The sequence below is a fragment of the Corapipo altera genome, unplaced genomic scaffold (genome assembly GCF_003945725.1).
Source record: "Corapipo altera isolate COAL_440 unplaced genomic scaffold, ASM394572v1 201, whole genome shotgun sequence".
Taxonomy (NCBI): Eukaryota; Metazoa; Chordata; class Aves; order Passeriformes; family Pipridae; genus Corapipo; species Corapipo altera.
In genome coordinates this window covers 2,584,053-2,611,012 of record NW_020884940.1, presented here as the reverse complement: position 1 = coordinate 2,611,012, position 26,960 = coordinate 2,584,053, and the positions used below count along the sequence as shown (strand labels likewise).

Genomic DNA, 26,960 nt, shown 5'->3' with positions numbered 1-26,960 from the left:
TAGCTTAGGAAGTGGCTCTGGTTTCCATGGTGGTGGATTTGCTCTCTGCTGTGTTCCTCAGACACTCAGAGCTGGCAGAGGAGCCCACACTCCCGAGGGGTGCAGCAGGGACAGCCCGAGCACAGGGAGGGGGCAGGGGCAGAGGAGCTCCCTGGTGTTATCCTGCCTTTCCCTGGCCCCAGTGATCACAGGGGAGAAGGATTCTATAATCCCTGCAACAACATGTTTTCATGTTCCTTGTGATCTCCCACTTAAAGCAGCCACTTTGCATTTCTGGTTTCGTTTGGAGGCTTAGTCCCTGCAGAAAACTACCATGAGAAACAGCTTCCCACCTCTAGCCAAGAGCTGGAGCAGGACCCAGCTAAGAGGTCTCCTCCTGCTAGTCCAGCTCTCCAGGGAGTGACCCCACAACAGGAAGAGACCCGGGGAGGGGACCAGTGGAAGCTGTGGGATCTTCCCCTCCCTTCATCTTCCTGAAAACACTAAAGAGAAACCAGTTCTGCACATCACCAGCACCAGTACAACCACACGTTTCACCCCGTAGCATCACACACCTATGCTGAGAGGAACATTTAAAATGAACTCCTGTATCCACCTCTGAGGCATCTGGTTCCATCCAGGACCCATTAGGGAGAAATTCCTCCCTGTGAGGGTGGTGAGGCCCTGGCACAGGTTGCCCAGAGAAGCTGTGGCTGCCCCATCCCTGGAAGTGTCCAAGGCCAGGCTGGATGGAGCTTGGAGCAACCTGGGCTAGTGGAAGGTGTCCCTGCCCAGGGCCGGGGGTGGGACAAGATGAGCTTTAAAGTCCCTTCCAACCCAAACCATCCTGTGATCCTCCTACCACAGCTCCTCAGGAGCAGCAGAGCTGTGTTTCCACAGCTGTGGGAATTCCTTGCAACAGCAAAACCTGGCATGTTCAACTGCAAGTGGTTTCAGCAGCCCAAGCTGCAGCTGAGGGCAGGCAGGGTTTGCATACACAGCCAGACCACACACACCAAAGAGGCCAGAAGTGGCACCAGCTCAGACACTGCTGATAGAGACACTGAGAAACACTTTGAGATGCCATTTGGCATCTTGCTGACACAAGGGAGTGTTTCCCTCCCATGGACTCGTCCAGTAACTTGGAATTCAACACTCAGGACTCTGGCCAGCAGCTCTTACAGCCTGGTTAGCAGCACACCACAAGTGTCCAGCACAAAAGCACACTGAGACAAGTTTCTTCCAACGGCACCATTAAAAAACCATCCCAGAAAGCAGAGAAAGGGAAACAAGCCAGACTGCTCCGAATATCCCTCGGGAGCATCAGCCAGCGGGAGCAAGGGAAGCAGAGGGAGGCAGGGCCGTGGTACTGACCGGGCTGGTGAGCTGGCTGGGGGCAGGCAGCTGGAGGCTGCAGGGCTTGGCTCGGTGCTTCCTCTGCAGCCAGAGCGTGAGGAACGCCCAGAGGCGAGGAAGTTTAGGGTCGCTCTCCATCCTCCCATCCCTCTCCATCCTCCCATCCCGATCCACATCGTCCAGCCCCAGGAACCGCCGCCCCCGCCAGCTCCCAGGGCTTTGGGGGGGGCTCAGGGTGCCGGATGAGGAGATACAGGTGGTTGGAGGCGGTGGCAGATGCGCAGTGGGGACGAGAGACTCGGTCACACGGAGGCAGGTTCACTCTCCCACTCCCCAGCAACAGCTCTTGTGGTTGGGGCTTTTTTTTTCTTTCTTTTTTTTTTTTTTTTTTTTGGTGTTTCCTTTTAAAAAAAATAATAATCTCACGGCTCCTTGTTCGTGTTTGGGTTCCCTGGCTCAGACAAGACACTGATAGAAAACACACACAGGTCTAGTTAAATTGATTTCCATCTAATGCTACCCGAATTTCACATCAGGCTGTGAGCTTTGAGGTATTTCCACAACAGGGCAAAACTCTGAGAAGCCACTTTTGTCTTTAAAAAGGAAGAGGAAAGCTCTTGAGAACCCACAGAGAAGTGTGACACCACCTCGGAGAGCTGCACATATCTCTGCTCTCACACGGGCACAGGGATGATGGGATTCAGGGTGAATCAAACCCACAGGCATCACTAGGATTTGAATTCAGTCCTTCACTTGCATAATGCTGCACAAGACTCCTTGCTATGGATGCTGGAGTTATCTAAGAACAGCTGGGAAGGTCCATGTGAGGTGTTTTTTAAGGGCATTTCTGATGCAGAGTTTCCGACCCCACTGTGGCTCGAATTGTTGGCAGGACAGAGCAGAGGTTTTAGAGGGCTTGTTTTGCCTCCTTCCCCCTCCAAACCTGTTCCCCTTTGACCCTTCCATCAGGGCTGACAGATGTTTTCCACAGCAAGACCCTGGGGTGTGCAGGTAAGAAAGAAACCCCTCAAAATGAGTCAAAAGACACCCACACACCTTTGCAATTGGAAATAGCCCCGTGTCAGTGTTATTTCTGAATTACTCCAGAGAGCACAGGGGATGAAAAGGGGATCTTGGTTCGGACCAGAGAGACAAATTATGACTGTCTTGCCTCCTCCACCCCCAGAACGTGCTTTTTGAGAACCGATAGTGAAAGACCCAAATGACTTAATACCAGCCAGGCAGCTGGCCCCACCTCCACGGTGGGAACCTCGGTGGCTGGTGAGGCCCAAGGAGCTGGGAACAGCACCTGCAGCTGCTGGGCACAGCCAGAGTAGGTGCACAATCTCCCTCACCCTGCCACAGTCTAGGGAAGGAGAAACCGTGTCCACAGCGTGCTGCCCAAAGACAAGCATCACCACTTCCAGGGAAGCCTCACGCTGCTCAGTGTGGGAGAGCAGCCAGCTCCTGATAAATCCTGTCCCAGCCAAGACAATTTTCCACGTTGTGTTACCAGCGTGGGGAGAGGAGCCTCAGAAAAAGACGATAAAATCCCCCCCCTGCTGTGTCCACACAACTGAAAGTGCCCACCCCAGCAGGGCGACAAGATCAGAAAACCACAGGAGACGCAAACGACAGCACGGAAAGGGGGCTGGTGTGGGGAGGAAGGAGGAGGAGGATGAAGCCAAGTCCAGGATGTCACGTGAGCCATAGCTGTTCTCTGCACCAGCAGTCCCACAGAGCTCTCAGCTCTCAGGGGCAGGTGGCAGGAAAGGGTTTTGTTTTCAGAGAGGTCCCTGACGTGGGACGACCCCGTCATGGGGCAAAATGCAAATGAAATGGGTGAGTCCCACTGCAACGGGCTCTCTTACCTTGTCTGCTGAGTCCACGAGGTCTTTCTCTATCCAGGTGATGTCGGATTTTACCTGTGGAACAACAGACAAGCATCAGCACAGAGGGGCTGTGATATTCTGTTAAACTTTTCCCAGCTGACTTGTTCAGCAAGACCAGGCGAGCTGTTCACAGTCACTGGTGGTGTCCCACCAGCCACTGCTCCTCGGGATGTGATTCTGAGCTGTGTGGTGGCTCCAGGAGAGCAGCTGGAGCCAGCTCCTGTTACATAAATTTATACTGACTGGCTTTGATAAACTCTGACAGAGCGCTCAGGACACGGTGCTGGCACTTGGTTACACATGTCCCCCAAGAATCAGAGCACCAAGGAGAGAGAATTAATTTCTGGCAGGTTGATTAATGTCTAGATCAGATTTTACTCTCTGCTACACCTGGACAAGCTCCAAAAGCATCTGTCCTGGGTCTGCAGAGAAGCTTGGCACCCCCATGGCAAAGACTGGGCTTCTCTCCTGGGCACACTCAGCAGTTTCTAAAGCAACCAGGAGGAACATGCTCAAATACCAGAGCTCCCCACATCCCTTGAGGGCAGGGCAGGACCAGCCCAGCTGCTCTGACAGGTCCCCAGCAGCATCAGAAATGTCAGTTTATGCTGCCTCTGGGGCCAGATGTGAGTCTGTGAACCCTCATAGGGAGAGATGCAGAAGCATTTAAGGGGAGTTCAGAAAAGAACTGCTTCTCAGCTAGGAAACGGCTCCTTCTCCTCCAGTAAACTCAGACTTAAGGGAAGGAGTAAGTTTTTGCAAGATCAGTAAGTTTTTGCAAGGTCAGTCCCCAAGCCAGGTGTATTTTGATGAAGGTACAGAGACTTGCAATCTCATCTAGGTACTCTTTCCCCTGGTTTTTAGATCACGAGGCAAGTTTGAATAGAAAAACCACCCCCCAAAAACCCTCAAATCAGACTTGAAACGTTTCCTCTGAGAGGTTCAAGTCTTTGGCTGTGGGTGAGATAAAACATGTGACTGCAGGGAGCAAAGGGGGGCTCGAGCTGTGACTTCTCTGGTGTTTTCTCAGGAAGTGTGAGAGCAGGATGGAGCCCACAGTGCCAGCAGTGACAACTGGGTGGGCACACAGTGACCTGGAAGTGGGACAGGAGCTACAGGGAGGGAGAAGAGAAGGAAAAGCAAGCCTTGAGGAACGGGAGGAGACGCATGAGAACAGTGAGATTAGGGCTAGGAATTAACTGATTTTCAGCTCCAGATCAGAGGGAGCAGTTACCTCTTCTTCCTCCTCTTCACTGCTCTGCTGCAGGAGCAGGCAGGATCTCTCTGGGACTGGGAGAAGGTGGCTGTCCTGCTGCTGTCACTGCAGGAAGGGGATGCCGGGGCAGCTGGCTGACACATCCACCAAAACCCCAACTGAACCCCTTCCCGAGTGAAAAGTGATCACAAAAACCTCAGCAAAACCCCCTCCCCGGGGACCCCACCCACCCACCAGGAAACCAGCTCCTTCCTGGCTCCTTCAGACCAGGCACCAGACCCTGCCTGGGATGGGGACGGATGGATTTCGTTCGCACAAGCACGGGTGTCTCTGCAGGTCCATCCCTCCAGCACACGCTGCTCCTGGGAGCTCCCAGCCACCTTCCATCACCCACAGCCCCCAGAGAGGCATCTTACACAGATCCCTCACTGCTGGGAAATGGTATTTGCTGCTCCTGGAAAATAGAAGGACACCCCCAGCCACCAGCCAGGGCTGAGCCCAAGAGGTTCCCTCAAGTCAGAGGAGGAGACAACTTTTCCAAACTTCTCAATGCTGCCTTCACAGAAGGCTGAGCCACCTCAGATCAGGGGCTGGGGGCATCCTGAGGTTTTTGGTTTTTTTCCCAAGTTCAAAATACGAGTCCTCTTTCCCACTTTCTCCCCCCCCTTTTTTTTTTTTTTTGAGGGAGGATTTTACAAGCCAGAAGCCAAGAGACAGGTTTTGTTTTTGCTCGCGTTTTGTCACTTTGCTGGTTGAGACCGTCACATCTAAATGCAAGGAAGAAGGAAAAAAAAAAAACCACCCTGCAAAAGCTCGAAACAGATTCTGCTCTTGGCATTTCCCTTCCTATTCATCAACAACTAACCAGAAGCTGTTTTAATTTCTGTTGCTTCAACACATGCTCTGGGTCCCAAAACACTCCCAAAATCTGGCAGCACCTAGGAAAGACACTTCTTAGAAAGCAGTTGTACCCTCCAAAATGCCTTTTTTTTCCAAAAGAGAAGTTCTAAATTAACCCTGGATAAGGTCTGGCTCTCTAAAATCAGGCGTTTCCCCGATTTCTTGTGTCCTGCAGAAGAGACAGAGCAGATATTTTATCAGACACTTGCCTCCTGGATCCTTGGCTTGCTGCGGAAGAGGAGCCTCAGCATCTCCAAAGCTTTAGGTTGTTATTCTCCCATCCTTTCCAAGCTGGTTCCCGAGCTTGGAGCCCGGAGCAGTGCCCGGAGCAGCACGAGAACCCCGTAGTTATGTCACTGGGATGTATTTTGGGAGTTTTTGCTGAAAGGAAACCGCAGTTTCGTGTGGGGAAATCGCTTTGTGCGGCGACGGCTGCACAATGCGGCGGCCAAACGAGAACACTGGACGGGCTTTACGGGTGTTTAGGCATGGAAAGAGCCATCAGCAAATCTCAGCTGCCTTTTCAGGAGGATCAGGCCAGTCCCCCGTGTCACACGCAGGAAAAACGGGCACAGAAAGGGCAACTTCAGGCACTACACGAGGCAGCAACAAGCAGCTGAGAGTCTCTGTAGTTTCCTTCCTCAAAATCTCCCTGCCCCTGCTCTGAGCAGTGCAAAAGCTGAGTCCAGCAGGGATGCTCTCCCTGCAGGATCAGTGGAATTGCAGCTCTCCAAAGAAGGGGCCAGGAGGAGGCAGCAGCTTCTGGATCAGCACGGGAAGGACATGAACCTGCTGGAGCAGGGCCAGAGAAGGCCATGGAGATGCTCCAAGAGCTGGAGCCCCTCTGCTCTGGAGACAGGCTGGGAGAGCTGGGAGTGTTCAGCTTGGAGAAGAGAAGGCTCCAGGGAGACCTTAGAAGCCCTTCCAGTGCCTAAAGGGGCTCCAAGAAAGATGGGGAAGAGTTTTTAGCAGGGCCTGTTGTGACGGGACAAGGGGAAATGGTTTTGTGCTAAAAGAGGGGAGATCTAGATTAGACATAGGGAAGAAGTCTGTTACACTGAAGGTGCTAAAAGCCACAGCTGAATGTGGCTGGTTTCCTGAGGGAACTGGGAGTGCACATGTGGCTCCTTGTTTTCCTGGCTTACATGGAAGCTGGGAGAGAACTGATCCAGAACCACGGGGCTGAAGCCCTTCTTCCCTCTCTGCTCCCAGTGTCTGCACTGCCTGACTTGGCCAGTTCCCATCTCTGTCCCTGTTAAGGTATCCCTGCCTGTGTAGCAGCAGAGCACAGAGGAGTGTCTCGGTGCAGGATCTGTCCCCTGAGCCAGCAGACAGGGTTGTGCAACCCTCCCATGAGATGTGGGTGTGCAAACCTCACGTGGGGCCCCAAAGCAGCGTCCCAAGGACCTGATACAGCAGATAACCCCTGAGATGGGGCAGGGAATCATAGAGTTATAGGATAGGCTGAGCTGGAAGGGACCTTAAAGCCCATCTTGTTCCACCCCTTGCCATGGGCAGAGATACCTTCCACCAGCCCAGGTTGCTCCATCCTGGCCTTGGACACTTCCAGGGATGGGGCAGCCACAGTTTCTCTGTCTACCCTCACAGGGAAGGACTTCTTCCTTGTATCTAATCTAAACCTCCCCTCTTTTAGCTCAAAAACATCCCCCTTTTTTCCCCCCTGCCCGTGGAAAAGAGGAGACACTGCCTGAGGGGTGGTGGGTTGGGCACTGGCACTGAAGCCAAGACCCAGCTGTAAACTCTGCATGGACCTGCTGCCACTGGCACCTCAGCACTAGGAAAGGCAATCCCCAAATCCAGTGCTGCCACACAGAAATGCTTCCCAATCCTGTAATCCAATTCCATGTAGGACAAACCTCCAGCATCCTCCACCTTCCCAACAGCAGCTCCATAAAACAGGACACTCGCAAGCCCTCCAGATTTAAATCAGAATAACCAGGGATTGCCTTTGCCTCCTGCCAAGGATCCAGTTACAGCCCACTGAGCACTGGGAGGGAAGGATCAGGGTTTCATAAACAGGAAGGAGATGGTGTGAACTACTGCAGCCCGAGGAGGGACAGCTGCTGTCACATCCACACACTTCCCAAGTGGGAATGGTGCCCCACGCCAGGCCAAGGGGGTGTCCCAGCAGAGATTTCAGCTGCTGCCCTGGAGGCACTGGGTGAAGATGACCTGAGACCCCTCCAGCACAGGCATCTCCTGGGTGATGGAACGTGGGAGCTTCACACTCAGGAATGTGGGAGCTTCACACTCCAAACTTCTGCATGAAGTTATTTTATGGGACCTGCTGCAGAGCAACAACCCCCCTGTGGAGCAGCAGCTCCTGCTGTGGAGGGAGCCTGAAATCAGTGGGAAGCAAGAGGTGCTGCAGCTCTGCAGGGGGAGCGAGGCTGATGTTTGCTGTTGTGGAGAGCAAAGGCTGCTCTGCCTGGAGCTTTTTTTTTTTTTTTCAAGTGGTTGTTCTCAAAAAGGGGAACAAACAAAGCAGAGAAACCTCCCCAGCCACAACCTGCCCTCCTGCAAAGGCCTTATTTGGGCAGGGCTGGCCCTTGGTCTCATTTGCAAGCAAAGGGTTGGCCAGAACCTCGTCCTTTTGTCTGTACTTTTGTGGGGGATCCCCTCCAGTGCCCCTGGGAGCCTGAGAAAACCTGTGGGATGCTCGTCCCTGAGCACCTCTGAGCAGAGGCACTGAAGTGAAGGGCTTAGATTGGGGGACCTGTGTCTGAAGGGAGCCACCAGCCCCACACAGGGCACAGGCTGGACCCGTGCAGGGGGGTGGGATGGGGAGAAGGAAGCAGTGCCTCAGGGTGAGCCATTTTGCCACAGAAGGAAGTGCTGCCCTCAGCCAGGGGAGGGTGAGATGGCCGTGCCAGCAGCTGCAGATTTGAACTGGTTTTGCTGCCTTCCACCGACTTCCAGGAAATCTGAGCACCCCCCACAGGAAACCTGCCCTCAGGGGGATGCCCCAGCTGCTCCTGGGAGCTGAGACGTGTCACCAGGTGCCTGTGCTGCACACACTGAGCTGCCACCACCACGTCAGCACCGCCACGCTCCACAAAAATCAATTTAACGTCACCACGACACTGAACGAAAGTGGAAAATTTACACAAAATCCGCCCCTTGTCCCTCCACCACAATGACAACAGAAATTCCCCGCGATCATTCCACCCACTGACGTTGCTCAGGACTTGTTTTGCCTCTCCCAAGTGCTATCCTTGTCTCAAAATCCTCCTGAATCCGAGTCACAGCACCAAAAAGGTCGTAGTGTGTTGGCCCTGGCTGGATGTCAAAGCCACTCTCTCACTCCCCTCCAGAATCGGACAGGGCAGAGAAAATATAACAAAGGGTTCATGGGTTGAGATAAGGTCCAGGGGAGATCCCTCACCAAATACCATCACAGGCAAACCGGACTCAAATTGGGGATATGAATTGAATTTATTTCTAAAAAAGTCAGAGCAGGATAATGAGAAGTAAAATAAATCTTTAAAACACCTTCCTGAGCCCGGTCAGGAGCCAGGTCAGAGTAAGCAGTTGAAAACAAAAGTCCAGCCAAGCAGAACAATTTGTGAGATCCCACCAGTTTCATTCAATTGCCAAAAATATGAAAAAAAAAAAGGCCACCTGGGAGAATTGGAGAGTTTCACTTGATCTAATTCAGTGAGCATTGCAGAGTCAAGGTTGTGCTTGAGGATTAAACACCTTTCAGGCTTACACACACCACACACACAATTAAAGAAAACAATAATTTGAAAGCTCAAGTAGATTAAGAATCCTCTCTGCCCAAGAGGAGGTTCTGTCCTCCTCCCCTGCACATGTTCCAACAGGTTTATTCCCTGGACATCCTTCCTATCCCATACATCTGCCCTCACTTCCAGGCATGAAACCTTGTGGGCTCTGCTTTTCTCACTCCAGCATCATCCCAAACATCAGGATCCAGCACCACTGCAGGGCTGCCTGCTCAGAGTGAGGGTCTGACCACTGGCTCACTGCATTTTTATAAGACAGAGTTACTTTTGCATTAATATGTGAAGGCCCACAAGGGGAAAAGGTTGGGGGAAAAGACAGGAGAACTCTCACTTGAGCTCCTCGGCCACTTCCAGCCACACTCAGAGCAGGAAAAGCTGCAGAATTCAGTCCTGGGTGTTTCATAAAAGCAGGCAGAGGATGGAGGGAAAAGATGTGCCCGTGCCCATATGAGTCATCAAAGAAACAGCAACAGCTTTTGCAGAAGGAGGGAGAAACAGGACAGTGTAAATCTTCGGGGTCAAGGACAGCACTTAAAAAGAGGAGGGAGATTCTTGGAGCAATCCAGGAGGATCTGCAGGGAGAGAGGGCTTCCTTAGCCCTTCGACTGAACAAGGGCATTTCCTAACAGACAAAAGCCTCAGGGATGTCAGGGCCTGAGGAGGAAGGGCCACGGTGGGGTGGCTTTGAAGGTGGAAGTCCTGGACAGAGTCACTGCTACAAACACAGCTAAGGAACACCAGAGACTCCGGGAACTGGAACTTCCCAATAAGTGGATAAGGACGGGGGCGGATTCCTGGCAGGAGCTCTGCAGGAAGGGATTACTGAGAGGGAACAGGGCTGCACGTTTCACCCCACACCATCTCCAAGGACTGTTTTATCGGTGCCCTGAAAAACAAAACCAACCAAAAATGAGGGAGGGGGAGGAAATCCAGGGGACACAGACAGGCCTCTGCCCAGTGAGCTGTTGGTAACATTGGTGTCTAGAAATCCTGTTAATCACTGCCTTCATGCCCCAACCCTTACAGGGCCAGAGCAGCCAGGAGGAGTGAATGATCAGCTCTGTCTTGGCATGGATAACACCAGCAGCCTCACCCCATATGGCTTAAAACAAAAGCCTGAGACTCTGAGCATCCTAGAAGCACTCTGCAATCCTCCTCATGGCAATGGCTCTCCACTCACAGAGGCAGCCAAATGCTCAGTGTAAAACTAACTTGCTGACCCTTGGAAAGGACTTTGCTGCCACTCCAAGCAGTGATCCTGGCTCCCCACAATAAGGGTGACAAGCAAATCCCTAGAAAGGGAAACCTTGGATCAAGGCAGCAGAGTTTTACCCCACCCTGTTTGGTGTTTAGGTGGAGCAGTTCCACCTTTTTTTATTCTTTTCATGGCCCCTTCTCTCACCAGCACATTCACTCCTCTTGTGTGTCAGACAGTGACCCACATCCCCTTCTGCACAGCTGGACAGAGAGGAAGGAAACACTGCAAAATCCTGGAAGCCACAGACAGACCCAAGCTCCAAGCCCCATCTAACCTGGCCTTGGACACTTCCAGGGATGGGGCAGCCACAGCTGCTCTGGGCAACCTGTGCCAGGACCTCACCACCCTCACAGGAACATGTAAAGGCATCACAGTAAAGATGTGATGGGCTCTGTCACCCCAAAGGGGCTGAAGGTGACAGTGTCTGAAGACACAGGACAGGCTGTGCCACCCCAAAGGGGCTGAGAGCCCAGGGCACCCTGCCACCCCTCGAGCACATTCCAGCAGGTGGCACTCAGAGCATCTTTAATGCCCAAAATGTTTTTTTCTGTTCGGAGACAGGACGGGAAGAGCCCAAAGCATCCATTTCATAAATGTTCACATCATAAACACCCCTCTGGGAAGACCCAGCACTCCTAAAACAGGGGGATCTCAGAAATGATTACAAGGGATGAGGGGTTTTCTCAAGCAAAGCCTGAGGGTGAAAAAGGGAGAAGGCAGATGGTGGCTCACACAGCAGAGCTCCCGTCCTTGTGCTTCACAGCATCCTTTTTGATCTGCTCAGTTTTTAACTGACTCATTTGACCAAGGGAACCCAAAATATCTGCCTTATATCAGAGGGAGGGCTGAGGTCCCTTTTGGGATGGAGAGAGCAGAGAGATTCCAGCACAGGCACCCCCCTCATGCTCCCCACTCTGCTCCCCTCTCCTGGCTGTCTCCAGGGGCGTGCTGGCAGCAGATTTCGAAAGTGTCTTAGAAAAAAAAAAACAAACAAACACACTTTCTCCACCCTTTCCAGGCACTACAAGCCACAGCTGGCCAGGATCAGCTGACAGTGAGCTGTTTGGGCTGAAGACACAAGCTCAGGCAAAAGATGTTCCCAAACCTCACCAAGACTTCCCGACAGCTCCGGTGCCCCTGCTGTCACAGAGCTGTGAGAGGAGCACTGGGAGCCAGCAGGACTTTGCACCAGTGAAATGAGATGCCAGAGAGGAAAACACCTTTAGCAGCCGGGAGATAAGGAACTACTTAGTTATGCAGCTTCTAGAGAGCAAATCAGTCTCCATTTCGAAAGTGCAAAGGATACACCCTCCCCTTCCTGCAGCCCTGCACATGCTTCCCAGCAAGGAGGAAATGTCTCCTCTCAGCAAATTCCAATCAACTCAGTGCTTTGCTGGTGGTAAAACCAGGAGACTCCATCCCAGGCTGTCCTAAATGCAGAATCTCACTCTTTGGAACCAGCAGGAAAGCACCACCTTCCACCTTGGGTGTTGGTTTTTAGTGGAGGATATGAAAACTCCCTCTAACTGAATTATAAAATACAGCACTGGTTTCACAACAAGAAGCAGGACTTGTTTGCTGCCCTTGGAGTTATCGTGGGATGTGGAAACTATTCTCTATCGCAGGAATGCCGGAATTCCACACTCCTCCCACAGCACACGTGCTCCCGGCGGCTTCCTCGCTGCAAGACACACAAAAAGTGGTCTCAGGACTTGGTAAAGCCTTTTCTTGGTTCCTGCCAGGGGCTGGTCTCTGGTCTCAGGGGCTGGTCTCTCCACGCTGGGAGAATCCAGCTCTCTCCCACCCTCTGGGAAGGACACACAGGAGAGACACGTTGCAGGAGAAGTGATTGTCACATTTTCACGGTGGCTGTGAACTGCAAGAGTGTTAAAAGCTAAAAAAAACCCCGTGTCCAAAACACACCCCGAGCTGTGTGTTACCAACACCCTGGTGAGAGCGCACAGGGTGAGCATCTGCTGTAGCAAAGCCACATTTTATCAGTTAATGCTTGTAAAAAACACGGATGCAGCCAGCAGCCACCCCTTCCACGGCTCAGCTGCTCTGCATGGTGGGTCATGAGACCATAACATGAAGGTCACTATCCATCCCCTTCCCAAGCAGCACAGCATGGGAATTACAGCCAGCCTGAACACTGGGAATACCATGGTTTGTCCTGTTCCCCTAAGATGCTATTTTAAGGAGTTTTTCCCCCTGCGCTCTGTCTGTGTGGAAACTCCTCCTGACCCCAGACCTGGTGCAGAGCCATCACCTCTGTAAGCAGAGGCACATTCCCAATGTGTAGCCAGGCCAGCCCAGGCTGTCCAGTTAAACTCACCCCTCTGAGAGGGGAGATCAATACAGCCACATCTCAGAGAGCTTTGGGAGCACAAAGAGATCGTGTCCTCAATCCCCTCGGTGTTCCCAGAGCCACCAGCAGCTCTGCCCAGACTGAGGTTTCGAGTACAAACGAGGGATAAACGCCCTCATTTTCCACATCCAAAGGGATGACATTTCCCAGCTGTGCACTCCAGGACTGGCAAGGGAAACCCTTCCTGCCTCAGAGCACAGTTGCAATGAGATCAGTGGGAATTGCTGGGAGGCAATGCCTCTGCTTCCCTCCCCTCAGAGGCTGCCCCAGGCACAAAGTGAGGGGTTTTCCTAAGGGCAAAGGAGAAGGGCTCCAGGCAAGGCAGGAATTCTTAGAGAGCTGGGACTACCCTCCCTGGATGGTCCCCAGCCCCGTGACAGCCCCTGGCAGAGGGAAAAATATTATTGCAGCTTCACCTGGAGCTATGGAAGGAATTTACTGCTCGTGTCCAAACTAGGCTTCACTTCCAAATAAAGCTGAGACTTGTAAAGCTGCAAGAGCTTCAGGCAGATTGCCTGTGTGTGCAGGGAGAGTCACAGAGCCAGTGACCCCCAGTAAACCCAGCCAAGGGGACTCCAAGCTCCCAGTTGCTGGGGTGGGATGATCCAGGGACCCAAGCCCACTCTGATCCCTTCAAAAATCAAATGTGAATGAGTTCTTCTGGTTGAACTCTTCTAGGTCCTCTTCAGTGCCAACCATCACCACTGTCCCTGGCACAGAGGGAGCTGCCACTGCCCCATTCCCTGTCTCCATCTCCCTTTCCCTCAGTCTGGGAGAGGAGCCCGTGATTCCTCTGTGGCTCTGGGGAAGTGCTGGCAGAGCTCTGGCCTTGCTCACACTGCCTCCTGTATCCACAAAGAAACCAACTTCGGCAATCCTGTGCCCCCAGCTCAGACTGCCAGGAGCAGCCTGGGCAAAGAGAGGGTGGCAGGGGGATCCCTCACTTCCCTGTGGGATCAGGAGCTCTTTGACAGAGAGAGGGATCACAGATTTCCTCCAGGTACAACACGAAGTAACCGATTTTCATGATTTTTTTTTTTCCTTCAATAAAAGAGGCTTTCTAGACACAGAACATGAAGCAGCTTCTATGAACCCATGAGGGGGGTGGAAATGGAAGGGAAGAAACCAGAGTGGTTTGGATGGGTTGGGGCACCGTGTGGGAGGGCTGCTGGAGCACTGCTCCGCAGCCTCTGCCGCATTCCTCCTGTGCAAGTCCTGTAAACTGACCCCTCTTCAATTATTCATTAGAGTCTGCAGCTCATCAGAGACTCTGCTCCTCAAACAGGCATTTATTTGTGTTTTTTAAGAGCTCAGAAGCTGTTGTTCCCCAAAGCCCGGCCTTGCCAAGGACAGAGAGCAAACGCTCTGCCAGGAACAGGCCAGGAGCTGTCAGGCACTGCTGGAGAAACAAACCCACTCGATTCTTTCAGCTGACAGGACGGAGCAGCCAGTTTAAACTTGGAGCTTTACCACTGACAGGCTGGAAAAGCCAAACGTTGAGAGAGCAGCCGTGGCTGCAGCCCCTGTGAGGCAGGGGGAAGGCAGATTTCCAGGCAGCACCACGAGATTTTTCTGCTCCCACCAGGTTATCCCAGGTCCTGCTCAGCCAGCGGGGGGGGCCAGATTTGGCCAGAGCACTCTTGGCTGGAAGGAGCAGGAGAGGGGCAGTGGGCTGAGAGGGGATTTGCTGAGGAACCTGCCCCTTCCCACAGCTCCACAGCTTCCCAGTTCTTGGAGAAAGCAGCAGCAGCTGTGCAAACACACGGCCCACTGCAGGGCAGCCACTTGTTTGTTTTGAAACCCTTCATGTTAAGAAGCTGTGATTAGTTGTGTCCAGTTCTGACAGGGATCACACCACTGGACACGATTCCTGTCCCACTCTCAGCCTGGAGCTCACGTGCAAGGCTGGCACAAGGGCTCTCCCTCACCTGGACCCTTGCTGGACACACAGCCCAGGTTGGACAGGGCTTGGAGCAACCTGGGTTGGTGGAAGGTGGTCCCTGCTCATGGCAGGGGGTGGAACAAGATGGGCTTTAAGGTCCCTTTCAATCCAAACCATGCACTGATTCTGTAATTCTGTGACTTGCCCTTTGCTGCCAGCAGGTCTTGGATGACTCTTTCTTCCTCCCACGCTGTGAAGAGAAGGTGCTCCCTGCTTCTCCTCTGGCCACCTCTGCTCCACAGAAAGCAGGACAAGCTCAGTGGATGTCCTGCCTGCAGCAAGATGTGCAGCACCAAGTCTGGGTGAAGATTTGTGCTGCTCTGTCATGGCACCATCATGATGTGTTTTCCTTGGAACATCTCCATGTTCCGTGGAAAACACATCATGATGGTGCCATGACAGAGCAGCACAAACCCTTCCTCTTACATCCCACTGGATGTTTTAAGGGGGTGTTTCATCCAGGACAACACACACTGATGGTAATGTTGGTGATACAGGTATTTCACTGGTCAGAGGTGTCCACACCCAGGATTCCTTCATGCCCTTGCAAGGTGCAGCAGGGAAGGACCTTTCTGCAGACTTTACCTGGTCAGGACATGAGGATAAACCAGTAGGAGCTACACAGATCTGGGAAAAAGCCTTGTCTTCCCCTCTGCTGCATTCCCACAGCCAGGCCCAGCCTGAGTAGGTGGGGCACCATGTGCCTGGTTCATGGGCAGGAGCACATCCCTCACTCCAGTCTCAAAGGTCTCTTTTATGGCTCAGAGCTGGAAGAGTTCAGTTATTCCCTTCCCCAGTTTTCACTGTGCTCTGTGATTATCACCCAGGAACAAGCTGATCAGCAACCCCAGCCCGCACCACGTTCCCTCCAGGGAGAGTGTGGGCTCACTCAGCACTGCAAACCCACTCCTCTGCTTTTCATTATGAAGTGATTTCACTAATTGGGTGTTGTACTTCCATGCATAATTCCTCACACTTGGCACCTTCAGGGAGCACGGGCTCACCCCTCAGCCATGCTGGGTGCAGAGCAGGCTGGCAAACCCCAGATGTGAGAGGTTCCATTCTCCCACTGAATTCAGCTGCTGTTCCCCAGCTAAACAAGGACCAATTTCAGCCAACCTGGCAATTAAAATCTGGAGAACACAGAAGAGAACAAGGCTCAGCACCCAGGACCAATGCACAGAGCTGCCAACCAGCCCTGGGCTTTCAACCACCACCACCACCAGAGAGGATGAGAAAAAAATCCATCCTTGATCCTAAATTTGCCAAAGGCTCCTGTTCCTACAGTGTGGGATCAGCATGCTGGTTTTTTAGGGATGTGACCATCCTGTTTTCAGCACAAATCCAAAACACAGCCATCACAAAGAAAATTAACTCTACCCAGCCCAGAGCAGCACAAGGATCTTGCAGGCATTCCCAAGACACACAGGTAAACACACCAAGGAACGGGGCTTGCAGGGACTTGTGTAGCACAGCTGTTCTTGGAAGGTGGAATCCACCAGAGGTTGTGAAACACACCAGCTGTCCTCGATAGGAAGCTGAGTTGGAGGCACAAAAGCAGCAAGAAAGTCCCTGAACGTGGCCAAAAACATCCCCTCACTACCTCTGCAGTGACCATTTCACCGTGTTTCGTGCCCAAAGACCCCAAAGTGCAGCAGCAGCAGGTGAGATGCTGATGGAGGCATCCGACTCCGCCAGCCTCGCGCTACCAGCTGTGAAGTTCCCGACTCTTTTGAGGAACTCTTGGATTCCCTCCTTTGCAGAGTGCCTTTGGTTACTGCCCAGGCAAATAAAGGACTGCACTCTTGGCAGCATCCTGCTGGCAGGGGCAGGGGAGGGACAGTGCTGCTGTGTGGGTGTTGAGTAATCGCCGCTGTCCCTGCTCCGGGTTATTTTTAGAAGAGATCCCAGAACGAGCCGCAAAAGGATAGCGAGTACAGACCTGGAAAAAAGGTGCCTCTTCCCCCTACAGCTCTCCACACACAGCACAGAAGGGTGTGGGAGGGAGCCTGAGCAACCTTCAGCTTGAGAACAGTCACCTCAGATGGTGACGGCCGCTCGCTTCCCCTGCCTCAGTCCTTGCTGTGGGTAGAGCCAGTGCCAGAAGCTGCTGCTGACGTCTACACTCCAAGTGAACAGAAAAACACAGATATTCTGGGTGCTGCCTGTGCCCCCGTCTGCAGCATCTCAGGGCAGAGTTTGCCCTCAAGTTGAAGGTATGTGTTTACAGGAGGGATTTCACTCGTGCTGGTGGCAAACATACCTTGTACAAACTTGGGAAACGCCGCCGAGGTTATTTCAGGACCACGTGGCAGGGCTTTGTGTGTTCAGAAGTTACCCAAAATGGGATTGTCAGACACTGCTCACAGGCACTTTGGCCACGGTGCCTCAGAAAAGTGGGAAGCAGGACACCTGCACCAGCACAGGGCTCTTGTGGCTTCCCTGCTGTGGGATGTTGGACAACTTGCCCACTGCTCTGCTCCAGCTTGGGCTTCACGTCCATGTCCCACAGACACAGAGCAGCAAAGAGAACCTCAAGTGCTTTTTGGCCTCTATCTCATGATCTTTCTGTGGGGCAGCATCTACAGATGCAATCAGCCAGGGTTTGTCTCAGTGATGTTCTTCAAAGAAAAAAAAAAAATCTTAAATGATTTTTAAAGCAACATCCTGCAGCAGCTTTTAGGGGAGGGCAGTTTAGCCAAGTGTTTGAAGATGAAAGAGGCAAAGTCTCGAGTCTTAGAAACCCGGTTGGAATCCAACCAGAAGACACAGATTACTTTTTTCCCCATGCCAGAGATGCAGGCACAGTGAGGAACCATAAACCCACTGCTCTCAGGGGAGGGAAATGCACAGTTTCAGTGACTTGAGTTCACCTGACCCACACCAGATTTCTTTGCAGGCTGCTGGAAAAGTGCCAGGCCAGCGAGTGGGACAGAAAGGCAGAACATGCAGGTGGGATGCAACAGCACTGCTAGAAATCCACAAAAATTCCAGGGAGGGGGGGAAACCCAAAACCCAAACCTGGCTGAAACGTAGACAACTGGTTTTTAGGTTGAGATTTCTTTTACTAAAAATACAGCGTAACCAACTGGAAAAACAACACCACAAGCCCCCAGAGCCTTTAGCAGGGACGATGATTCAGAGGGAGAAGCTGCCACAGGGCCCTCGCTGAGGGTACAGCACACAACAAGCTCTTGACAACCTGCTTGGCAAGGTTGCCCAGGGCAAATCAAACATGTTGTGTCATTCTCCACAGTTGGAGCGTGTTATGGATCAGGAAAGGAAATCCTGAAAGGATTATGATTTCACGGTACTGAAATGGCTCTTCTGCTCTGGAGTGTCTTGCAGGGCAGAGAGGAACGGGCTCAGTTAGGATGTTGTGACAGAATCAGCACTCAGTCCTGTACTTGGGGAGGGCTCACGTTCAGAGAAATCAAGTCCTTCAACACCACACTGTTCATGTGTGGGGCAGGATGAGCTTTAGGCGCCTGAAGAAGGAGTAGCAGGTTAAGATCCTTGCTCAAAACATGGAAGACAGCAGCTCAGCTCCCTCTGCCATTCCCAGCTGATACCAATGGGGATGCAAAGGACAACTTGGCAGAAGTGGAGCTTCTCCCAGCCCCACCAAGGCAAGAGAATAAACAGATACCAGGCACTCAGCAAGGGCAGCTGTGCCAAAACCATCAAATACTCTTGCACTTCTCATCCCATCTGGCAAGATCACAACACAGAGAGAGGCGTAAACACGGCACCGAAACACCCCAGGGATTCTCACTTCTCACCCTCAGCTGCAGCCTCCAGTCCTGCTCCCGTGTGCTGGACTAAGGCAGCCCTTTGGGAAACCTCCCAGGCACGTTTGGATGACCAAAGGGACAGGAAGACGGGGGTTTTATCTTTCTTTTTGGTCATCTCCAGCCCCTCTCGCTGCCACGTGCGCTCATCCCGATTACCGTGCAGCAGCTTACAGGGTTTATAAATAGTCAGCTCACACCCCCCACCCACCTTGGGGGGACGGCTTGGGGATGTAACCCTGGAGCAGTTTTACCTTGGCTGGAAGATTTCCACCTTCTTCTGGGGCTGCCTGCCCGTTCTGCAAAGGAAGAGAGCCTGCTGTTAGCACGTGCTGGCCACGGGCTCGCTCCTCGCACCCCTCACCGAGGCCGGTGGCTTTGGGAGCCCTTCACGTGGGACAAACAGGGCAGGATGGCACTTTGGACGTGGTACAAGGTGGTTGAACGTTCCCCTCATGTATCAAGGGGGCTCCTGTCTTTTAACTTGTTTAAAAAAGGCTTTTGCCCGGAGAGTCTCTCCACCGTTCCCTCAAATGGAATTAGGGCTCCTTATACACCAAATGTTGCTTGTGGGGTGAACATCACCCCTGCACTGCTCCAGCTCCTGCACCCTGAGGTGCAGGATGATCCCAGTGCTGCAGACACTGCTCCATCCCACCCCTCCTGCACCCACACCGTGGCTTTCCCTCCACTGCTCCTCTGGAAGCAGCAAGCAGGGAGACTGGGTGAAGCCGGGAGAGCAGCGCCAGAGTGCAGTTAACAGCCATTGTGCCGTGACACCGGCTTTAAAGGGAACATTTATCAGTTATTTATTACCCTATCGCAGCTGATACCTGCGGGAACTGTGCCCCACCTGCCTGGCTCCGGGTCCAGCCCTGCACAAAGTCACAGAGGGTGACCTGGAGTGGCACCAACCCGTCACACACCGAGCGCTGAACCTGAGAGGGATCAGGTTCGGCGCTGGAGAAACCGGCGGGAGCAGAAGTGGGTGGGATTTCGTTAAGACACAGATACTCAGAGCAGGATAAGCACGTACAGAAGGTTTTCTGCAGACTGTGGAGAAAAAAACAAGGGCAAGAAGACTTTGACGTCTGTTTGCACTGCAGTCGCAGGCTCCGAAAAACCATGGAATTCCTCTTTTTCTCTAAAAGAACAAGGCCAATTTATTCACTCCTTTTTCACAGGTTATGGCCTAAGAGAAGAGTTGCAATGCCAATGTATTTTGGCATCAGATTCTTACTGGAATGACTGGGTTTTAGAGCCTTTCAGGAATGGACAGAAACAAAGCCAACTCCTTCCCTGGAGAAGCAACAACTCAGTGATATGATCAGCCTGGCTTCTCTCTCAGGGCTCCACTATCCCCTTCCACCCCTTGGGCCAAACTCATTACCTTTTAATATCAAGCAAAACTTACAGTTGCTGATCTTGACAGAGCTTTGGGGCCACAGTGAAAACTTCCCTCTAACGCTGCACCTGCTTTCTACAACATTCACTGGGTACTCTCCACCTTCCCACAGGAGGGTTTTAAACCACCACTGCTGGGTTTACACTGCTCAGCTCCCTGCTCGTGGCTGGCTCACAGTAACAGCTGTAGGGCTAAAAAGCCGAATCTAAGCACAAGTTTATTTTTCAGACACTTCAAATCCACAGACAATGACCCAGAGTTTCCATATATCTTCATATTTAGGTCTCTCCACTCAGTCCAACCTGTGCTGCCCCAAAGAACAGCTCAGTCCTACAACACAGAGTACCACACACCAGCTGAGGACATCACCAGACTGACTCTGGCCCTGCAATATTTGCATTGATATGGATCCACTCTGAGCTCCACAACTCACCTCAGTCCCAACTTAACTTTTAAGTTCCAAAGTATTTTCAGACAATGACTGAAAAAAAACCAACAGCACCACCTCACAAGCCAAGTTCTCCCCGAGGAATGTTGCCCTGGTGTTTACAGGGAGCTCTTGGTGCCATTAGCACAAAGAATAGCTGAGCAGTGAAGTAAGATTTGTGTTTATGAACAGCCCCCACAACGAAGGGGGGGACACGGCACTGGAGATAACCAGACTTGGAAACACAGTGATGTTTACTGGCTCAGCTATCACTGAGCAACAATTCCTAACTGGCTGCTAATCCAAACCAGAGCTCGGGGAGGGCTGGTTTTGTCTAAAACAGCTCAAGAAGCAGAATTTCTGTGTTGCACAGAAGGAAGCAGTGCCTGGCTCATGGTCTGGAGAACAGATCTACGAGGCAGGTGTCAGGAGAGGGGTGAGTTCATGCACCACAGTTCAAGTGCTGTGTTTTGTCAGCTCCCTGCTCCAAGGAAGACTTGTCCTACACGTTGCTGTTGACAGAAATCCATCCTACCTGGGGATGGAAGGGATGGGGAAAAAGAAAGAGAACAGTGCCCATGCCAGGGAGGTTTCCTGGGCATGTAGTTCCCTGGTCTCAGAGGGATGAAGCTCCTGATGAAACAGTTGCATTCTCAGGCTGACATGAGGCAGATGTGTGAGGGAATTGCAGTATTCAGAGCGAAGCACTTTCCTTCTACCCCAGAGCAAAACCAGTCCTTATTCCCTCATATGGAATTCGAGGGCCATTTGTAACTGTCCCAGATGGAAACACACAGTTCAGACTCATCACCAAGATAAAATACAGCCATTCACCGCATTGTAAGCAGAGCTGAAATAGTTTGTGGCTTTCTTGGTTTGACATTTGCCTCTTTAAAATGTTTTATTTCTGCCCTCCCCCTGCACGGAGGGCGAGCGAGGGAACGTGTGTTCGCCTCCCTCCCTGCAGATGCCCTCTCAGAGCACATTGCTCTCAGGGCTGGAAAGGAGCCTCCTGGATGTCCAGCTCCAAGAAAATCCTGAAGGTCTCCCATGTGCAGCAACCAGGCAAGGAGTGCTGCAGGAGGGAGGCAGAGCTGCTTCCCTCGGGGCAGTGAGGAGCTGACACAGATTGGGCAGAGCAGGGCTTGGGTTACCAGGGAGGCACGACACGAGCTTCACCAGGGGCCAGCAGCCTGTCCTTGCAGCTTTCCAGCCTGCCCTGCTGCGGGGTGAGCGGAAACAGGGATTACAGAGCTAATCTGATGGGCACGTGGAGCAGCCGGGCAGCGAGGGCACCTCTGGGTGAGTGACCACTGCAGCTGCCCGAGAGGTGACACGAAAACCCTCCTGTGCACACACGACACTCTGCTGCTTCCTTAATAGAAAAGCACCCTGGAAAACAAGTGTACTCAGTTACGCAACTGCCTGGCTGAACTTGGGAGATATTTATCTTAGGACATCTTGTGTTTTAAATCCTTTTAATTCCACATAATCCGCAGCACAGGGAGCAATTTGCAGACCAGGCCAGTGTGCTCTGATGTGAAACCAGGACGAGTGGCACCCTGGCAGGACCGTGGGGATGGTGCCCACTCCTGCTGTGCTCCGTGGTTACACCACCAGCACAAGTCATCCCCCTTGGTTATCAGCAGCTCTGCCTGGAAAAGCTGCCTGCTGCTACTTCTGGACCTTTTGACTAGTCATTTTTGAGATGCCCAGAACACAACCTGGGTGCCAGGCACCCAGAGATGCTCTTTCACCCAGCCCTGATGAACAGTCAAGCACTCAGGCAGGAAGGAATGGGGGAAGAAACCCTTCACCCCAGAGCTTCTGCCCGTTTGACGCAAGAACGAGGCATTTTTAAATTATGATGATGATTATTATTATTATTAAGTGGAATGTGTGGATCTCGCCTATTGCAGTTCAGAGAAAGGAAATAATTGTGCAATAATAGAGATCTCCAAAAGAACTCCCGTAGCCCAAACAGACCGAGGAGTCTCTGCACAAAGCACATCAGAGACAGTCTGCCTCCCTTGTCTTTTGATCATAGTTTTTGCATTGTGCAGCTACGATGCTTGAGAAGGAGTTACTCATGAATAGCTCCCTGCTCAGTAAAGAATGATACAGGCAAAAATAATTAGCTTGAAGTGGTTGAGTTTGGCGTAATCCCACGTCAGTTGCGTTGCTGTATGTTTGTGTAATGAAACAAGAATTTAAAGCAAAGTGGAGCCCTGATGACAGATCCATCACTATGGGGATGAAATCATGGAAGCACGGAATCTCAGAATGGTTTGGGTTGGAAAGGACACGGGCAGGGACACCTTCCACTAGCCCAGGTTGCTCCAAGCCCCGTCCAACCTGGTCTTGGACACTTCCAAGGGATGGGGCAGCCACAGCTTCTCTGGGCAACCTGTGCCAGGGCCTCCCCACGCTCCCAGGGGGGAATTTCTGTGTCATTCAACTCCATCCTCCAGCGCTCGTGCTGTGACCCAGTCAGGTTTTTCTACTACATAAGCAATATTCGGAATAATATAAACAGAATGGGGAAAAAATAAAGAAAAAAAAAAGGAAAAAGTATCACAAAGCTCAGTCCCCAGGACACAGAGACTTGGCTCCTACAAGGGATCAGTTCAAGCTCCCACTGCCACCCACTCCCACACGTTTCCCTGGCACGGCCGAGCTCCAGTGGGCCGGGACAAGGGGCACCAAACAGCCAATCCTCCCAGAACACACTGGAAAAACCCCAAATCCCTCAACAATAGGACTGATGCCTCCACCAGCGCGGTGACAGCACCTCTGCTCCGTGACTCAGAAAGCAAAGGTCGGAGGAAGCCGTTTTCTAACCTGGATGGCACCGATCCCAGGGCAATTTACGTAACTGGTGTTCCAGAAAAGTCTCCTCGCTCTCCCAGTGGTGCCACCTCTCCCAGGAGCGGTGAAAACTTCCCCCTTGGGCCCCTACCCTTGGTAATTTTAGCCTCAAGGTGCAAAACTCCTCCCAAATCCTTAGTCCCTCTCCACTGCTCACGGGTAGTGCTGGATCTCGGGGAACTCTTTAACATCTGGCCCAGGTGTAGAGGTGAAGAACGCCTGGATTATTTTCCTGGCTGCAATCAAGCGTGTTTGCTTACCAGCTTAAACCAAAGGCAGGTAAATTGCCGATGTCCCACTCGAGGACATGAGACACAAAAAGCCGGATCTGCAGAAATGTCACCTGCCCGCGGTGTCTGACCCTGACCCCCGGCCAAGGTGAGGTGGGGGAAGGGGAGAGAGCCAGAGGCTCCCTCCGGTTTCAGTTTACAATTAACACACCCCTTACTGGTGCAAAGAGGAAAAAGGTCCCCGCTGCTCCCGGGAGCCCCGCAGCTGACTCGGGATGACAAACACGCGGGACCCCCCCCGGCCGTTTCCTCTCGGAAGCGATCCCGTGGTGCTGACACAGCGCCCGCCCGGCACTTGGGGGACCCGGGATTAGGGAGTCAATGAAATCTCGCCCACGGCATCCACAGCCCTGGGCGCTGGCGTTGTAGTTTCCTCCCATTGTGAGTCTAGTGGCGTTTTCTGGCTTCTCAGGCATTCTCCCTACTTAGGAAGGGAGAAACCGCAAATAAAAAGCCCTGTCTCCCAGCCCTGGCTCCGGGTGAACGGTGTGGTTTTCGGGAATCACCACAGGACTTCCCTGCTCTCCCACCTTCGAGCACAAACTCATCCCCGTGACTCCAGCGATGCTTCCGAGCAGATGCTCTTCACCCACCGCACCCTCGTGCCAGGGGTTTGGCCCAGGCAGACCCTCCACACAGCCCCCACCTGCACGGGGGGGGCTCCAGGGGAGGCTGTGCCACACCTGGCTGATGAAAATTTGGAAACCTCGCCTCCGGTGGCCAACACACCTCCCTGCTGTCCCCGCAGCAGGGGCGAAACGCTGCCTGCACTCCAAGCAGAGATCTCTTAAGAGGCAATTTTGAATAGGGACGAGCAAATCTGACTGATTAGCCATCACAACATCCCCAGGTATGATAAAGGGCTGTGACGGCATCAAATCCTGATAGAACAATGGGAAAGCACCACGGACTGCGAAACACCTGGGACAAAACCCCCACCTTCCCTCTGGTTTCTCCAGGAGAGCTGCTACTGCCAATCTGGATGAGATGTTTAACTAAAGAGTTCCAGAGCACAGTGCCTCAGCCGGCTGCTCTGCAGAGGGTGACAACTGCTGCAAGCTGTCCCTTCATCGGGAAATGGCTGTGGCGCGAGCCATGGATGTGGACAGGGGCTGAGCACCATCCTGCACATCTGGCTGGGGGGGCTTAATGAGGAGGAAAAGAGCCGAGTGGGAGGGAAGACCAGACGTCCAGCAAAGTGACACAGGACCGAGATCGGAGTTGGCAGCGCAGGCCTGTGCGAGCAGCCGGGGCTGGGAGGGCGAGGGAGACCGCGGGAGAAGAAAAAACACCCCCCCAAAACTGAGATATTTATCCCCTGGGCCTTCAGCGGGGTCCGTTTTCCTCCGGAAAAAAAAAAAAAAAAAGCAGAGGAAACGTGCCCGGGAGGTTTGGGAGCGCTGCCTGCGCTCCCCGAACCATCACAGCCTGCAAGGGCAGCAGCGAGCCCGGCAGCCCCCCGGTGCCCCGACCCCAGCCCCGGGCGCACACCCCGAGCCCCGGAGCAGCCCCGGAGCAGCCCCGGCAGCGCTCGGCTCCGGCGGCCGCGCTCCTGCAGCCCCGGGGAGCGGCTCGGGGCGGGCGGCACCGCATCCCCCGCATCCCCCGCATCCCCCGCCCCGCCCGGGGTCCCGCCGGGGTCCCACCCGGGTGCTCCTTTGTTCGGCGGCGCCCCCCGCCCGCCGCTGCCCGCTCACCTCCGGGTCCAGATGGACCAGCTCCATGTCGGACCAGGGCTCGGCGAGCTGGGCGAGCGGCATCGCTGCCGGCGGGTGCCCGCGCCGCCGGGCTGGCTCCGAGCGCCGCCGGGCTGGGCACCCACCGGCTCCGCGCCGGGCCGGGGCGGGGCGGGGGGCGGGCGGGAGGCACCGGGGAGGGGCTGCGGGGATCCTCCGCCCGGAGCATCCGGCACTCACAGCCCGGCGTGCTCCGGCTGCGGGAAGGGGATGGGGTGGGAGCGTGGAATCGTTCAGGCTGGAAAAGCACATCCTCCCCTCTCCGGGTCCAGCTGTTCCCCCAGCGCTGCCAAGGACACCCCAACCCACGTCCCCGAGTGCCGCATCTACACCGGGATTTTAAATCCCGCCAGGGATGGGGACTGTAACGCTGCCCTGGGCGGTCCCTTCCAATGCCTGACCACCCTTTCGGTGAAGAAATTTCCCCTAATGTACAACCCTCCCCTCCCCTGGCACAGCTTGAGGTCGTTTCCCCTTGTCCCATCCCTTGTTCCCTGGGAGCAGAGCCCGGCTCTCCTCTCCTGTCAGGGATTGCAGAGAGCAAGAAGGTTCCCCCTGAGCCTCCTCTTCTCCAGGCTGAACCCCCCCAGCTCTCTCAGCTGCTCCAGACCCTTCCCCAGTCCCTTCTGTGAACATGCTCCAACCCCTCAATGTCTTCCTTGTCATGAGGGGCCCAGAACTGCCCCAGGATTTGAAATGTCTTATCAGTGCCTAGCACTGCTCTGGGAAATCTGGATTCCAAGTTCAAGATGTGCCAGGAGTCACTGCTCATCACCTCCTACAGTGCCCCTCACCTTCCCTACAAAACAGGGATGAAGAACACATCCACCTCTGGAGAGCCTCGGAGGAAAGGTGCCTTAAGTGCAGGTGTTCAGAACTCCTGGCAATTCTCACCTGTCAGGTTTCTCAAATAGGAGAAAGTTTTGCTCTACTCACATTTTACCAGACCCCAATGCACCATGTTTTCATGTTTCATTATAAAACTATTTGTTAAAAAAAAAAAAATAATGAAAGTAAATCTTGTTCAAAGATGCATCACTAAGGGTTGACTTCATCAAGGTGTGGCTGGAAACATTTAATGAGCCTGAGTGGAGCTGGGATTGTGCATTCTGAGGGCAGGTGTCCCAGCTTACAGCCCTTGGCCCTTTACCTGTTCCCAAAGGGCAGTGAACTCTGAAAAAGCCGAATTAAGCCAGAGCCTGGTGCTTTGAAAAATTCCGGTGACTCTCCAAAGCACGTGAAGCTGCTCCGTGAGTCATCACCAGGACCTGCCTGTGATTTAGGAGAGAGCTGCCATCTTTTCTGCGTGTGGGGGAATCGAGTGTAGGAAATTCCCACGGTGACAGTGCCTGAGCCAAGCCTGGGAATCGCTGTCTCCGAGTCCTGGGCTCGGAGCCTCCATCTGTGCCGTGCGTGCTGCAGCCCCAGACGAAGGCATTAAACAGCACAAATCCACCCGGCTGGTACTAAGTGAGGTCCTGTTAGAGCCAATTAAACTCATGGCACTTGCTGCTGGAGCAAGCTGAAGCAGATCTTATGGAGAGTTATTCACTCAGCTCCAAAGCCATCCGTAATTTCCCCTCGCTGCCTGGAACACGATGTGCCGGCTGGTTACATCCAGCCTCCAGCTGCTGCAACCTGCTTTAAATGGCATCAATAACACGGTGATGTCAATGCCAGAATCCCATTTACCTTCTTCATTGGTTTGCCAAACCCATCTCCCTTTCCTTCTGCTCTGGGTGGGGATGCAGAGGGAGCTGAGTGC

General features: G+C 53.2%; 1 protein-coding gene across 2 annotated transcripts in view; it reads right to left on the bottom strand.

The window, feature by feature from the left end:
• Positions 1 to 25,295, bottom strand: part of RPS6KA1 (ribosomal protein S6 kinase A1) — a 38,625-nt gene extending 13,330 nt beyond the window's left edge. Inside the window, exons 1-3 of one of the 2 annotated variants that reach the window (XM_027661320.1) lie at positions 25,157 to 25,295; positions 18,724 to 18,768; positions 3,207 to 3,260 (exon numbers count right to left, since the gene is read on the bottom strand). In XM_027661320.1, the coding sequence (XP_027517121.1) occupies positions 3,207 to 3,260; positions 18,724 to 18,768; positions 25,157 to 25,219 (162 nt within the window). In that variant the 5' untranslated portion in view covers positions 25,220 to 25,295. The remainder of the gene's footprint in view (positions 1 to 3,206; positions 3,261 to 18,723; positions 18,769 to 25,156) is intronic. The other variant, XM_027661321.1, reaches the window with a different exon arrangement.
• Positions 25,296 to 26,960: the final 1,665 nt, after the last annotated feature.